Raw genomic sequence first — 14,485 nt, 5'->3', positions numbered from 1 at the left:
GGGGTTGGTTCTCAACCCCCTGCCTTGTTCAGAGCGTGACCCCATGCTGCAATCAGATACCGGTATACACGTCAATCACCCCTGCCCCTCTAAGACTGTAGGACAGAGCCTGTACCACACACTTGATATCAGCTACCTGGAAACCTGAGCTGAAATCATACAAGAAAAGTGAATGGACTCCTAGACCGATATACCTGATAACAGCTCTAGCCAGCTGGGGACAGGACATCAGAGCTCCAAAGGCGAAAATAATCAAGCTAGCTCACTCAAGCAACCCACAGGGGTATACCAAAACAAAACAAAGCAAGCAGCTATGACACAGTAAGCAAGCATAAACTAATACAATAACTTCTAGATGGCTCGGAGACAACAGTCAATATCAAGTCACATAAAGAAAGAGACCATGATCACCTCAGTAGGCTCTCAAAACAAAAAATCCAGGGATCTTCTAGATGTAAGTGCATTCCTGGAATTACCAGATGCAGAAAACAAAAGTTTAATATACAGAACCCTTCAAGACATCAGGAAGGAAATGAGGCAATACGCAGAACAAGCCAAGGAACACACAGATGAAGCAACTGAAGAAATTAGAAAGATTATTCAGGAACATAGTGAAAAGTTTAATAATCTGGAAAAATCCATACAGAGACAGCAATCAGAAATTCAGAAGATGAACAATAAAATTACAGAATTAGATAACTCAATAGAATGTCAGAGGAGCAGAACTGAGCAAGTAGAAGCTAGAATTTCTGAACTCGAAGATAAATCACCTGGCACTAATATATTTGAAGAAAAACCAGATAGAAGAATTTAAAAAAATGAAGAAACCTTAAGAATCATGTGGGACTCTATCAAGAGAAATAACCTACGAGTGATTGGAGTACCAAACAGGGAAGGATAACAGAAAATTGAAGATTTGTTGGCAGAAAACTTCCCTGATATTATGAAAGATGAGAAGATATTTATCCAAGATGCACATTGAACTCCACATAAGGTAGATGTTAAAAGAAAGTCACCAAGACATATTATAACCAAACTTGCCAAAACCAAAGATAAAGAGACAATTATAAGAGCAGTGAGGGATAAACAAAAAGTCACCTACAAAGGAGACCCAATAAGAATAAGCTCGGACGACTCAGCAGAAACCATGCAGGCAAGAAGGCATTCGGATGACATATGAAAAAAACTGAAGGAAAAAAATTGCCTGCCAAGAATCGTATATCCATCAAAACTGTCTCTTAAATATGAAGGTGAAATTAAGACATTTCCAGATAAACACAAGTTGAGGGAATTCGTAAAAACCAACCCAGAACTACAAGAAATACTAAAGGGAGTTCTTTGGTTAGAAAATCAATAATATCAGGTATCAAACCAAGACTAGAACACTGGGCAGAGCAACCAGAAGTCAACCCAAACAGGCAAACCCGAAAAACAAAGCAAGATTAAAAAAAAAAAAAAGCCCAACACAGGGTAACAGCGATGTTATTATATAAAAGAAGACAACATAAAATAATAAAGAGGGACTAAGAAATGTAATCATACACTTTCCATATGGAGAGGAAGATACAGCGATACAAAGAAATAAAAGTTAGTTTTAAGTTTAGAAAAATAGGGGTAAATAATAAGGTAACCACAAAGGAGACACACTATCCTACTCATCAAAATAAAATACAACGGAAAAATACAGACTCAGCAGAAACAAAATCAACCACAAATATGAGGAAAGGACAATATATAAAGAAAATCTACTCAGCACATAAAATCAAGTGGGAAAAAGAAACTGTCAACACACAAAGACATCAAAATGATAGCAATAAATTCATATCTATCCATAATTACCCTGAATGTAAATGGACTAAATGCATCAATAAAGAGATAGAGAGTGGCAGAATGGATTAAAAAACAAGATCCATCTATATGCTGCATACAAGAGACACACCTTAGACTTGGAGACACAAACAAACTAAAACCCAAAGGATGGAAAAAAATATATCAAGCAAACAACAATCAAAAAAGAGCAGGAGTGGCAATATTAATTCCTGATAAAATAGACTTCCAAGATAAATCCATCATAAAGGATAAGGAAGGACACTATATATTGACTAAAGGGACAATATACCAAGAAGATATAACCATATTAAATATTTATGCACCCAATGACAGGGCTGCAATATACATAAAACAAACTCTATCAGCATTGAAAAGTGAGATAGACAGCTCTACAATAATAATAGGAGATCTCAACACACCACTTTCAGTGAAGGACAGGACATCCAGAAAGATGCTCGATAAAGACACGGAAGATCTAAATGCCACAATCAACCAACTTGACCTCGTAGACATATACAGAACACTCCACCCAACAGCACCCAACTAGAATTTCTTTTTAGTGCACATGAAATATTCTCTCGAATAGACCAAATATTAGGTCATAAAGCAAGCCTTAGCAGAATCTAAAACACTGAAATATTAAAAAGCATCTTCTCTGACCATAAGGCATAAAAGTGGAAATCAATAACAGAAAAAGCAGGAAAAAGAAATCAAATACTTGGAAACTGAACAATACCCTGCTCAAAAAAGACTGGATTATAGAAGACATTAAGGATGGAATAAAGAAATTCATAGAATCCAATGAGAATGAAAACAGTTCCTATCTGAACCTTTGGGACATAGTGAAAGCCATGCTCAGGGGTCAATTTATATCAATAAATGCACACATCCAAAAAGAAGAAAGTGCCAAAATCAAAGAATTATCCCTACAACTTGAACAAATAGAAAGAGAGCAACAAAAGAAACCCTCAGGCACCAGAAGAAACCAAATAATAACAGTTAGAGCTGAGCTAAATGAAATAGCAGAAAAACAATTGAAAGAATTAACAAGACTAAAAGCTGGTTCTCTGAAAAAAATCAACAAAATTGATAAACCATTGGCCAAACCGACAAAAGAAAAGCAGGAGAGGAAGCAAATAACCCGAATAAGAAATGAGATGGGTGATATTACAACAGACCCAACTGAAATTAAAAGAATCATATCAAATTACTGTGAAAAACTATACTCAAATAAATTTGAAAACCTAGAAGAAATGGATTCATTCCTAGAAACACACTACCTACCTAAACTAACACAAACAGAGGTGGAACAACTAAATAGACCCATAACAAAAGAAGAGATTGAAAAGGTAATCAAAAAACTCCCAACAAAAAAAAGCCCTGGCCCGGACGGCTTCATTGCAGAGTTCTACCAAACTTTCAGAGAAGAGTTAACACCACTACTACTAAAGGTATTTCAGAGCATAAAAAAGGACGGAATACTACCAAACTCATTCTATGAAGCCACCATCTCCCTGATACCAAAACCAGGTAAAGACACCACAAGAAAAGAAAATTATAGACCTATATCCCCCATGAATGTAGAGGCAAAAATCCTCAACAAAATTCTAGCCAATAGAATTCAACAACATATCAACAAAAGAATTCACCATGACCAAGTGGGATTCATACCAGGTATGCAAGGATAGTTCAACATTAGAAAAACAATTAATGTAACCCACCACATAAATAAAACAAAAGGCAAGAATTACATGATTTTATCAATTGATGTAGAAAAGACATTTGACAAAGTTCAACACTCATTCATGATAAAAACTCTCAGCAAAATAGGAATATAAGGAAAATTCCTCAACATAATAAAGGGCATTTATTCAAAGCCAACGGCCAACATCACCAGAAATGGAGAGAGCCTAAAAACATTCCCACTGAGATCAGGTACCAGACAAGGATGCCCTTTATCACCACTCTTATTCAACATTGTGCTGGAAGTCCTAGCCAGAGCAATTAGGCTAGATAAAGAAATAAAGTGCATCCAGATTGGCAAGGAAGAAGTGAAAGTATCTCTATTTGCAGATGACATGATCTTATACACAGAAAACCCTAAGGAATCCTCCAGAAAACAACTGAAACTAATAGAAGAGTTCAGCAGAGTATCGGGATACAAGATAAACATACAAAAATCAGTTGGATTCCTCTAAACCAACAAAAAGAACATCAAAGAGGAAATCACCGAATCAATGCCATTTACAGTAGCCCCCAAGAAGATAAAATACTCAGGAATAAATCTTACCAGAGATGTAAAAGACTTACACAAAGAAAACAACAGTACACTTCTGCAAGAAACCAAAAGAGACTTACATAAGTGGAAGAACATACCTTGCTTGTGGATGGGAAGACGTAACATTATAAAAATATCTATTCTAGCAAAAGCGATCTATACATTTAATGCAATTCCGATCCAAATCCCAAGAACATTCTTTAATGAGATGGTGAAACAAATCACCAATTTCATATGGAAGGGAAAGAGGCCCCGGATAAATAAGGCATTACTGAAAAAGAAGAACAAAATGGGAGGCCTTACTTTACCTGATTTTAGAACCTATTATACCACCACAGTAGTCAAAACAGCCTGGTACTGATACAACAACGGATACATGGACCAATGGAACAGAATCGAGAATCCAGAAATAAATCCATCCACATATGAGCAGTTGATATTTGACAAAGGCCCCAAAAGAGTTAAATGGTGAAAAGACAGTCTTTTTAACAAATGGTGCTGGCATAACTGGATATCCATCTGCAGAAAAATGAAACAAGACCCATACCTCATTCCATGCACAAAAACTAACTCAAAATGGATTAAATACCTAAATATAAAATCTAAAACGATAAAGATCATGGAAGAAAAAATAGGGACAATGTTAGGAGCCCTAATGCAAGGCATAAACAGTATACAAAACATTATAAAGAACGTAGAAGAAAAACTAGATAGCTCGGAGCTCCTAAAAATCAAAGACCTATGCTCATCCAAAGACTTCACCAAAAGAGTAAAAAGGCTACCTACAGACTGGGAAAAAGTTTTTAGCTATGACATTTCTGATCAGCACCTGATCTCTAAAATCTACCTGATACTGCAAAAAATCAACTGCAAAAAGACAAATAACCCAATTAAAAAATGGGCAAAAGATATGAATAGACACTTCACTGAAGATATTCACGTAGCTAACAGATATATGAGGAAATGTTCACGATCATTAGCCATTAGAGAAATGCAGATCAAAACTACAATGAGATTCCATCTCACCCCAACAAGGCTGCTATTAATCCAAAAACACAAAATAATAAATGTTGGAGAGGCTGTCGAGAGATTGGAACACTTATACACTGCTGGTGGGAATGTAAAATGGTACAACCACTTTGGAAATCGATTTGACACTTCCTTAAAAAGCTAGAAATAAGAACTAGATGGTGCCCAGCTACAACTGATGACTGCCCTGACAGGGAACACAACAGAGAACCCCTGAGGGAGCAGGAGAGCAGTGAGATGCAGACCCCAAATTCTCATAGGACCAGAATTGGTGGTCTGAGTGAGACTGGAAGGACCCCGGTGGTCATGGCCCCCAGACCTCCTGTTGGCCCAGGACAGGAACAATTCCCGGAGCCAACTCTTCAGACATGGATTGGACTGGACAATGGGTTGGAGAGGGGTGCTGGTGAGGAGTGAGCTTCTTGGATCAGGTGGACACTTGAGACTATGTTGGCATCTCCTGCCTAGAGGGGAGATGAGAGGGCGGAGGGGATTAGAAGCTGGCGAAAAGAGAGAGTGGAGGGAGAGAGCGGGCTGTCTCATTAGGGGGAGAGTAATTGGGAGTGTGTAGCAAGGTGTATACGCGTTTTTGTGTGAGAGACTGACTTGATTTGTAAACTTTCACTTAAAGCACAATAAAAATTATTAAAAAAAAAAAAAAAAAAAGCTGCATAGTACATGACCCTCTTCTTTGTCCTAACCACCATTCTGCCTCCTAGAACAAGAATATGATGGCAGGAATTCAAGCCACCATCCCGGACCATGAGGACCTGGGCCACCCCATGGAGATTGCAGAGTACAAAGCTGGAAAGATCCTGGGCCTCTGAGAACCTTGTAGATCAGAACCATCCTCAGAGCCCTAGACTACCTTCTTCAGGACTTTCATGACAGAACTAACATCTGGTCCGCTTACGCCACTGCTGCGTTGGGCTTCTCTCTTACTCATGGCTGATGTAACTGAAGGAGATACAGTCCCTCCAGAAATCATGTTTCCAAGTCTCCATCCATACCCACAAATCCCACAAGTCCGCTTACACCAGGCATCCTTGTTTTCCAAGGTTTTCTTGTCTTTTCTTTTCCTCAATAAACAGCATAATCTGAATTTGTTTGGAGGACTCTTGAGAAGCTGACTTCTTCCATGTTTTCCCATCGTTTATCACTGTCAAGGGTCACAGTAATACACTAGCCAGCCATGTCAAAGGCCTCTTCACATCTAAGTTGCCTCCCTTCCAAACAACCCAGAGCATGCCTCCCTCTCCTCCCACAGCCAATGCTCTGCCTCCCACCTCACCAGCTCTTATCTAGATGCCTCCTCCAGCTTCCTAACTGGGAGGCTCCTTAGCCTCCTGCCACCAAAAACCACTCCCCACAAATGAGCCCCTCTCCCCACACTGTGCCTTCAACCTCTCCTTCCCATGAACAGCTGCACATGCTCAGGTCTCTCCAGAATCCCCTCCCTCACACCCATGTTCCCATCTCTCCTCCCTTCAACATCAAGCATCCCATGAGGATTGTCTACACCCTCCATCTCCTCTGCCCATCACCCATTTCTCCTCCATCCACTTCAGTGGGGCTTAGGTCTCACACCATTCCACCAGAGCCACTTTCCCCACATCACCAAAGACCTTTGGGCAGCATCAGACACTCTTTGAAAGTCCCTTCTCCGTCTCTAGGACGCCACCCTCCCTGGGTCTTCTCTATCTTTCCGGTCATTGCTTCTGAGCCTCCTGCACTCTTTCGTCTTGTCCACATTCTAAATATTTCTATTTCTAGGCACTCCTCTGTCTGAACTCTCTCTCCTTTCCCTCTTATATTCTCCCTGGGCAGCCCCACTCACTCCCAGTCTAGTTCCCTTCAATATCCGGAGTCCCTAACCTGGGGTTTATGCCCCCTAAATGAGCTTCTGTATATCTTCTACCATTTTATAAAAAATTGTGAGAATGTGAGCATTTTTCAGGGAGTAGTCAGTTTCTTCAGGATCTAAAAAGGTGACTGGATACAGTGACATTGTGGTGGTGGTGTTAGTTGCCGTCGAGTCAGTTCCGACTCATAGCAACCCCATGCACAACAAAACAAAACACTGCCTGGTCCTGCGCCATCCTTACAATCCTTGTTATGCTTGAGCTCATTGTTGCAGCCACTGTGTCAATCCACCTCGTTGAGGGTCTTCTTCTTTTCTGCTGACCCTATACCCTGCCAAGCATGATGTCCTTCTCCAGGGACTGATCCCTCCTGGCAACATGTCCAAAGTATGTAAGACGCAGTCTTGTTATACTGGCGACATTGTGGTAGACAACAAAAAATGGCCAAAAATTCCTCTTTTCCCAGTGCATTCGTCCCTTTGCAATGCGATTTTGCCACTCTTGTTGAGAAATGTAGTCTAACTCTATACTCGTTGAATCTGAGCCTGGCCATGTGTCATGGATTGAATTTATCCCCCAAAAATGTGTGTATCAATTTGGCTGGGCCATGATTCCCAGTATTGTGTGGTTGTCCTCCATTTTGGGATTATAATTTCATGTTAAAGAGGATTAGGGTGGGATTGTTACACCCTTACTAAGGTCACATCCCTGATCCAATGTAAAGGGAGTTTCCCTGGGGTGTGGCCACATTTTATCTTATAAGAGATAAAAGGAAAGGGAAGGGAGCAGAGGGGGACCTCATACCACCAAGAAAGCAGCTCCAGGAGCAGAGAGCATCCTTTGTACCTGAGGTTCCTGAGCTGAGGTGCTCCCAGACCAAGGAAAGATCGATATTAAGGACCTTCCTCCAGAGCCAACAGAGAGAGAAAGCCTTCTCCTGGAGCTGATGCCTGCAGTGAATTTGGACTTCTAGCCTACTAGACTGAGAGAGAATAAATTTCTCTTTGTTAAAGCCATCCACTTGTGGTATTTCTGTTATAGCAGCACTAGATTACTAAGACACCATGGGACTTGCTTTGACCAACAAACATTACCAAACATGACACAAGCAGAGGCTTAAAAAGTGCCAGTGCATTGCAGCTTGCTACTTTTGGAACTCAGCCACCACATGAAGGAGGCTGGGCTTGCCTGCTAGATGATAGACACACATAGCCCAGTTGCCCCTATTGCTCCAGATAGCTACACAATAGGTGAATGAGGTCATATGGGACCAACCAGGTGCCAACTGGCCCGTCAGCTGATATGGCTGCATGAGTAAGTCAGGTGAGACCAGCAGAAGAACCCCTGAGTTGGGCCCAGCCTGAACCTGTGACCCACAGACTCGTGAGCTAATTAACGATTGTTGTTTTAAGCCACTATGTTTTGAGATGATGTATTGCATAGCAATACTGACAGACAACTGCAAATCTCTACTTCCAATCCCCATCCGTCCACTCCAAACATCAAACTACTTGGTCCCATCTTCACTAAGGTGGGCCTCGGTGACCTCAAGATGTGCCTACCTGTCTAGAGGATGAAAACACAAGCTACAGACCAGGAGAAAATAGTTGCAAACTACTTACCTGACAAAGGACTAGTATCTAGAATATATAAAGAACTCTCACAACTCAACCATTAAAAAAAAGAAATCCAACTAAAAAATGGGCAAAAGACAAGAACAGACGTTTCACCAAAGAAAACATACACACGAAAAGATGTTTAACATCATTAGCTGTTAGGGAAATATAAATTAAAATAATAAGGTATCACTATACACGTATCAGAATAGCTAAAATAAAAAGCAGTGATAACACCAAATCCTGGCAAGGATGTGGAAAAACTGTATCACTCATACATTGCTGGTGGGAACGTAAAATGGTACAGCCACTTAGAAACACAGTTTAGCAGTGTCTTATAAAACTAAACACATAATTACCATAAAACCCAGTAACTGAAATTCTGGGCATTTATCCCCAAGAAATGAAAACTTCCATCTGCACAAAAATTTGTACACAGATATTCTTAGCAGCTTTATTGGTAACAGCCAAATGCTTGAAACAACCCAGATGTCCTTTAACAGGTGAACAGTTAAACAAACTCTGGTATGTCTACATCACGGGATACAACTCAGCAATAAAAAGAAGGCGAAAAAAAAATCTCGATATACACAACTTGGGTGAATCTTCAGGGAATATGCTGAATGAAAACAGTCTATTTCAAAAGGTTATATACTGTATGATTCTCTCAAGGTCATTGCCATTGAGACAATTCTGACTCATAGCAACCCTGCAGGGCAGAGTAGAACTGCTCCATAGGGTTTCCAAGGCTGTAAATCCTTAGGGAAGCAGACTGCCACATCTTTCTCCTGCCTCAACATCATCAGTCGTTAAAAAAAAAAAAAATTGCTGTAGATTCAATTCCAACTCATAGCAATCCTACAAGGCAGAGTAGAACCGTCCCATAGGGTTTCCAAGGCAATAATCTTTACAGAAGCCATATCCTTCTCCCACAGAGCAGCTGGTGGGTTCCAACCCCAGACCTTCTGGTTAGCAGCCAAGTGCTTAACCACTGTGCCATCAGGCTCCTTAGCACCAGCCATTGGGGAAAAGCAAATCAAAACCACAGTGAGATGCCACTTCATACCCACTAGATGGCTAGTATCAGAAAAATGGAAAATAAGTGTTGGTGAGGATGTGCAGAAATTGGAACCCTCATCCATTGTCGGTGGAAGTGCAAAGTGCTGCAGCTGTCGTGGAGAACAGCTTGGAAGTTCCTCAAAAGGTTAAACATTAAATTACTATAAAAACAAAAAAAACCCAGTGCCGTTGAGTCGATTCCCACTCATAGCGACCCTATGAATTACTATATGGCCCCGCAATTCCACTTCTAGCTATATAATCAAAATAAATGAAAGTAGGGAATCAAACAAATACTTATATAACATTGTTCATTGCATCATTATTCACAACAGCCAAAAGGTGGAAACAACCTCAGTGTCCATCAACAGACAAACGAGTAAACAAAATGTAATATATCTATACAATGAAACAGTATTTAGCTACAAAGAGAAATGAAGCTCTGATACATGCTAAAATGTATAAACCTTGAAAATATTATGCTCGGTGAAATAGATGCAAAAGGACAAATATTACATGATCCTACTTAAACAAAATATCTAGAATAGACAAATTCATAGAAGCTGATGTTTATTAGTGCTTACCAGAGGAAGGTGGTGATGGTGGGTTATTACTTAAGGGCTGCTGAGTTTCTGGGAGACGAAAAACACTGGAAATGGATAGTGGCAATGGCTGCACAACATGGCGAATGTAATTAATGTCTTTGAATTATATACTTAAAAATGTTTACAAGGCAAATGTTCTGTTACATATACTTTACCAAAAAAAATTAAAAAAATAAAAAGCTTATATAGTGTATGATTGCATGTACATAACATTCTTAAAGTGACAAAATTTTAGAAATAGAGGACAGATTAGTGGTTGCCAGAGGTCAGGTCATGCCAGGGAAGGAGATAAAGAGTTGGGGATAGCTACAAAAGGGCAACACCTTGTAGCGACAGAACTGTTTTTTACGTTGACTGTACTCAATGCCAGTATCCTGGTTATGCTATTGCACTATGGTTTTGCAAGATAAGTGTTATAGATGCATCATGCGGGGGGAAGGAGTGGGTAAAGGATACATAGAATCTCTTTGTAGTATTTCTTTTAATCGCATATGAATCTATAGTTATTTCAAAGTTAAAACTTTAAAAAAAATACAGTCTGTGTAGAACTGAACTCAACTAATGTGTCATCCCCCACCTCTAAACTCATTCCTCCTCCAAGACTCCTCAACAAGAACGGGGCACCAACTGTCCACCCTGCCACATTCCCCAACTCCCTCATTTCTAGTCCTTCAGCAAGGCTGGCCTATTCTGCCTACCAAATGTCTCTCAAATCCATCTTCTCTCCACCCCCACAGCTGTCCCCCTAGCCCAGGCCACCTCATTTCTCACCTGGATGATTGCAACAGCCTCCTCACTCACCTCGCCCGTGCCTTCCAGACTCCCTCCAGTCTGTTCCTGGATCAGCAAGGGTGAACTTCATAAACATATATCAGATAATGTTGCTCCCCTGCTGAAAACCCTTCCTTAGCTCCATGGTGATCCCATGATAAAATTCAGAAGCCTCATCAAATGTTTGGAGGCCTAATCTCTCACTGCTCATCCATACCACACTTCCCTGAATCCTAGGAGACCCCTCTCTCTCTCCCTAGGCCTTTGAAACCACAGTTCCCTCTGCCTGGGTCATTCTGATCCCCTTCCTCTCCCGGTCATCTCCGGACTCCCACAGCCCTGCTCCCCCTGCCCCAAGCCTAGAACGCATCCTACTGTCCTGGGAACTGATTTTTCTTTTTAATTTCCTCATTACTCAATATGCAAACACATTCTTGCAGAAAAAAATTCAAATAATGAAGACGTCCAGGGAGTGTAAAGAGAAAGCAAGCCTCATCCCATCTTGCTGCCCTCCCCAGAGGGAACCACCACTGACTCTGGCCCTCCACGTACTACCCCACCCCGCTGCTTATTTTATTTTTTTCTTTTTTAAATTGTGCTTTAACTCAGAGTTTACAATACAAACTCAGATTAAATGTACTAAAACTTATACATACATTGCTATGTGACCCTAGTTGCTCTCCCTATAATGTGACAGCACACTCTTCCTTTCCACCCTATTTCCCATGTCCATTCAACCAGCTCCTGTCCCCTTCTGCTTATCCGCAGCACTGAGCACCAGCTGAAGTTACCTTTTACTGTTTTTTTAATTCTATAATCTCTATGATCGCTAGGTGGCGCAAACAGTTTGCACTCCTCTAAAAAAAGAAAAAAAAACCAGTGCCATCGAGTCGATTCCGACTCATAGCGACCCTATAGGACAGAGTAGAACTGCCTCCATCGAGTTTCCAAGGAGCACCTGGCGGATCTGAACTGCTAACCCTTTGGTTAGCAGCCATAGCACTCCACTAGAAACCAAAAAGTTTGCGGTTCAAACCCACCAGGAGGTGCCTGGCAAGACAGGCCCGGCAATCAGCTTCGGAAAGATCACAGCCTTGAAAACCCCGTGGAACAGTGTTCTACTCTGTACACATGAAGTCACCGTGAGTCTGGATCAACTCCACAGTTACGGTTTGGTTTGGGTTTTGTGAACTTTTATAATTGCTTGTTCTATCATTCCTCTCTTCCCCCGCCAGACTGGGACAGGAGCTGTGCCTGGCTCAGTGAAGAGTCCCAGAAACTGGGGTTACCCCCTCCCCCATTTCACGGTGAGAACTCTGATCCTCCAAGAAATGAAGAGATGTGGCTGAGATCTCATAGGGAGTTGCTGGACTCAAAAGCTTGGCCACAAAATGCCAATCCAGCCCACTTTCGGAGAGTGATGGCACAGTGGTTAAGAGCTCGGCTGCTGAGCAAAAGGGCAGCAGTTTGAATCCAGCAGCCGCTCCTTGGAAACCCTATGGGGCAGTTCTACTCTGTCCTGTAGGCTCACTGGAAGACTCGACGGCAACGGTTTTTCTTTTTTTGTACTCTAACAATCTGTGTGCTCGTGTTATCACACCATTCTAAGAACACTGTGTCTGTCTTCCTCCCAGGTCTGCCCTGTGCCTCTGAAGTCGCTAAGGCTGCCCTTCCTCCCTGAGGCGCAGCAGGCGCACGCAGGCACTCCGTGTTTGCGGCCTCCAGGGCCCACAGTTCTCTGAGCCTGAGGGCCACCCCATCCCAGGACCTTGCAGAGCTTGATATGATTAATCGGAGCCCAGAGTTTGCTGGTTTGGGTCTGGACCACCGTGTGGGCACAAGCGACACCTATCTTTCCTGGTCTTAATTTGAGTGCACCCCATTATGGGGTATACAGTTGGCGCTCAACAGAAGTCAGTCGAGGTGAGGGCGCCCAGCGCAGATGCGCCGGCCACCAACCTTCCCCCACCCCGCAGCTGCTCCTGCACCACCGCCCAGCTCAGTGCAGCCCTTCCGGGTCCCCGGCCCTGGGAGCGGCCTCCAACGACTCGGTTGTTCCACGCCCAGCCTGCCCCCCGCCCCGGGCACGTCCAGCCTCCTCCCATTCCCACCCCTCGGCTGTTCCCTCCAGAAACCCCCGCTTCCATGCCGGGCCGAGGCCCCGGAGACTGCGGCTGTTCCGGCCCCAGTGCCCCCCCGCCGCGCCTCGGCTCCCAGGGCTGTTCCGGCCCCGGTGCCCCCCCCGCCGGCCGCTGCTCCCGCGGCTGTTCCGGTCCCGGTGCCCCCTCCCCGCCGCGCCTCGGCTCCCAGGGCTGTTCCGGTCTCGGTGCCCCCCCGCCGCGCCTCGGCTCCCAGGGCTGTTCCGGTCTCGGTGCCCCCCCGCCGCGCCTCGGCTCCCAGGGCTGTTCCGGTCTCGGTGCCCCCCCGCCGCGCCTCGGCTCCCAGGGCTGTTCTGGTCCCGGTGCCCCCCCCCGCCGCGCCTCGGCTCCCAGGGCTGTTCCGGTCCCGCTGCCCCCCCCCCGCCGGCCGCTCCTCTCGCGGCTGTTCCCGACCGCCCCTCCCGCCCCGCGGCTATTCTGGCCCCAGCGCCCTCCGCCCCGCGGCGACCGCGCGCCTTGGCCCGGCGCTGGGAAGATGCGGCGGGAGGGGCGCGGCGCGGAACAGCCGCCTCCCGCAGCCCCGTTGCGACTCACCCTCCAGGGCTTCGAAGATAGTCTGCGCCATCTTGGAGCCGCCACCGCCGCCGCCACGGTAGCCGGAGCGGGGTTACGCGAGCATTGTGGGAGACGCAGCGGCGGCGCTGGGGTCGGGGCCGCCAGGGGGCGCCCGGGACCAGCCGCCGAGCCCCCCTCCCCGGAAACCCTGCTACGGCTCGCGGGACCCCCAGCATCCTTGGGCACCCCCGGTCCCTTTCGGTGACTCGGTAACCGGTGCATGGAGGCGTCTATCTCCGCCTCACCCATACCCCCCACTTCTGCTACCCCAACCCCATCCCTGCAGCACACAGGACGTCCCAGCCGTATCATCTGGACCTGTATCCCCGCTTTACAGGACCTCGCCCCCCAACTCTGTGATACAGACTCCCAATCCCTACTGCACGTGAAGACTCCCAACTCTGCAACCCCAGTCCCACCTCACGCAGTATCCCCCAGCTTTGCAACACCGACCCCATTCCCGTCTCACCTGGACTGGACAACTCTCTCACAAGGACCCCCAGTTCCACCTAACACAGGACCTCCCCCAACTGTGCAACACTGATTCCCATCCCTGTTATCGGCTCCCCAACCCCCCTCCCATAGTGACCCCCATCCTCTCCTCCACCTGTCTCCTCAGGTGACTCCCATCTTTGCCTACTGTTAATTCTCCCATCCTCATCTCTCAGGGATCCCCCAATTCATGTTACTTAAACCCTCATTTCCACCTTTTAGGGACCTC

At 44.5% G+C, this 14,485-nt stretch overlaps 1 protein-coding gene across 4 annotated transcripts in view; it reads right to left on the bottom strand.

The window, feature by feature from the left end:
* Positions 1 to 13,842, bottom strand: part of ZNF341 (zinc finger protein 341) — a 71,160-nt gene extending 57,318 nt beyond the window's left edge. For 3 of the 4 annotated variants that reach the window (XR_010319244.1, XM_064275985.1, XM_064275982.1), the window contains exon 1: positions 13,744 to 13,842. Coding sequence is in view for 2 of the 4 variants with exons in the window: in XM_064275985.1 (XP_064132055.1) it covers positions 13,744 to 13,774 (31 nt within the window). In the remaining 2 variants the exon portion in view is untranslated. Of the gene's footprint in view, positions 1 to 411; positions 1,436 to 13,743 lie in introns of those variants that run through there. The other variant, XM_064275983.1, reaches the window with a different exon arrangement.
* Positions 13,843 to 14,485: the final 643 nt, after the last annotated feature.

This window comes from Loxodonta africana, chromosome 24, assembly GCF_030014295.1.
Source record: "Loxodonta africana isolate mLoxAfr1 chromosome 24, mLoxAfr1.hap2, whole genome shotgun sequence".
NCBI classification, from domain to species: Eukaryota; Metazoa; Chordata; class Mammalia; order Proboscidea; family Elephantidae; genus Loxodonta; species Loxodonta africana.
This window is presented reverse-complemented; position numbering and strand designations above follow the sequence as displayed.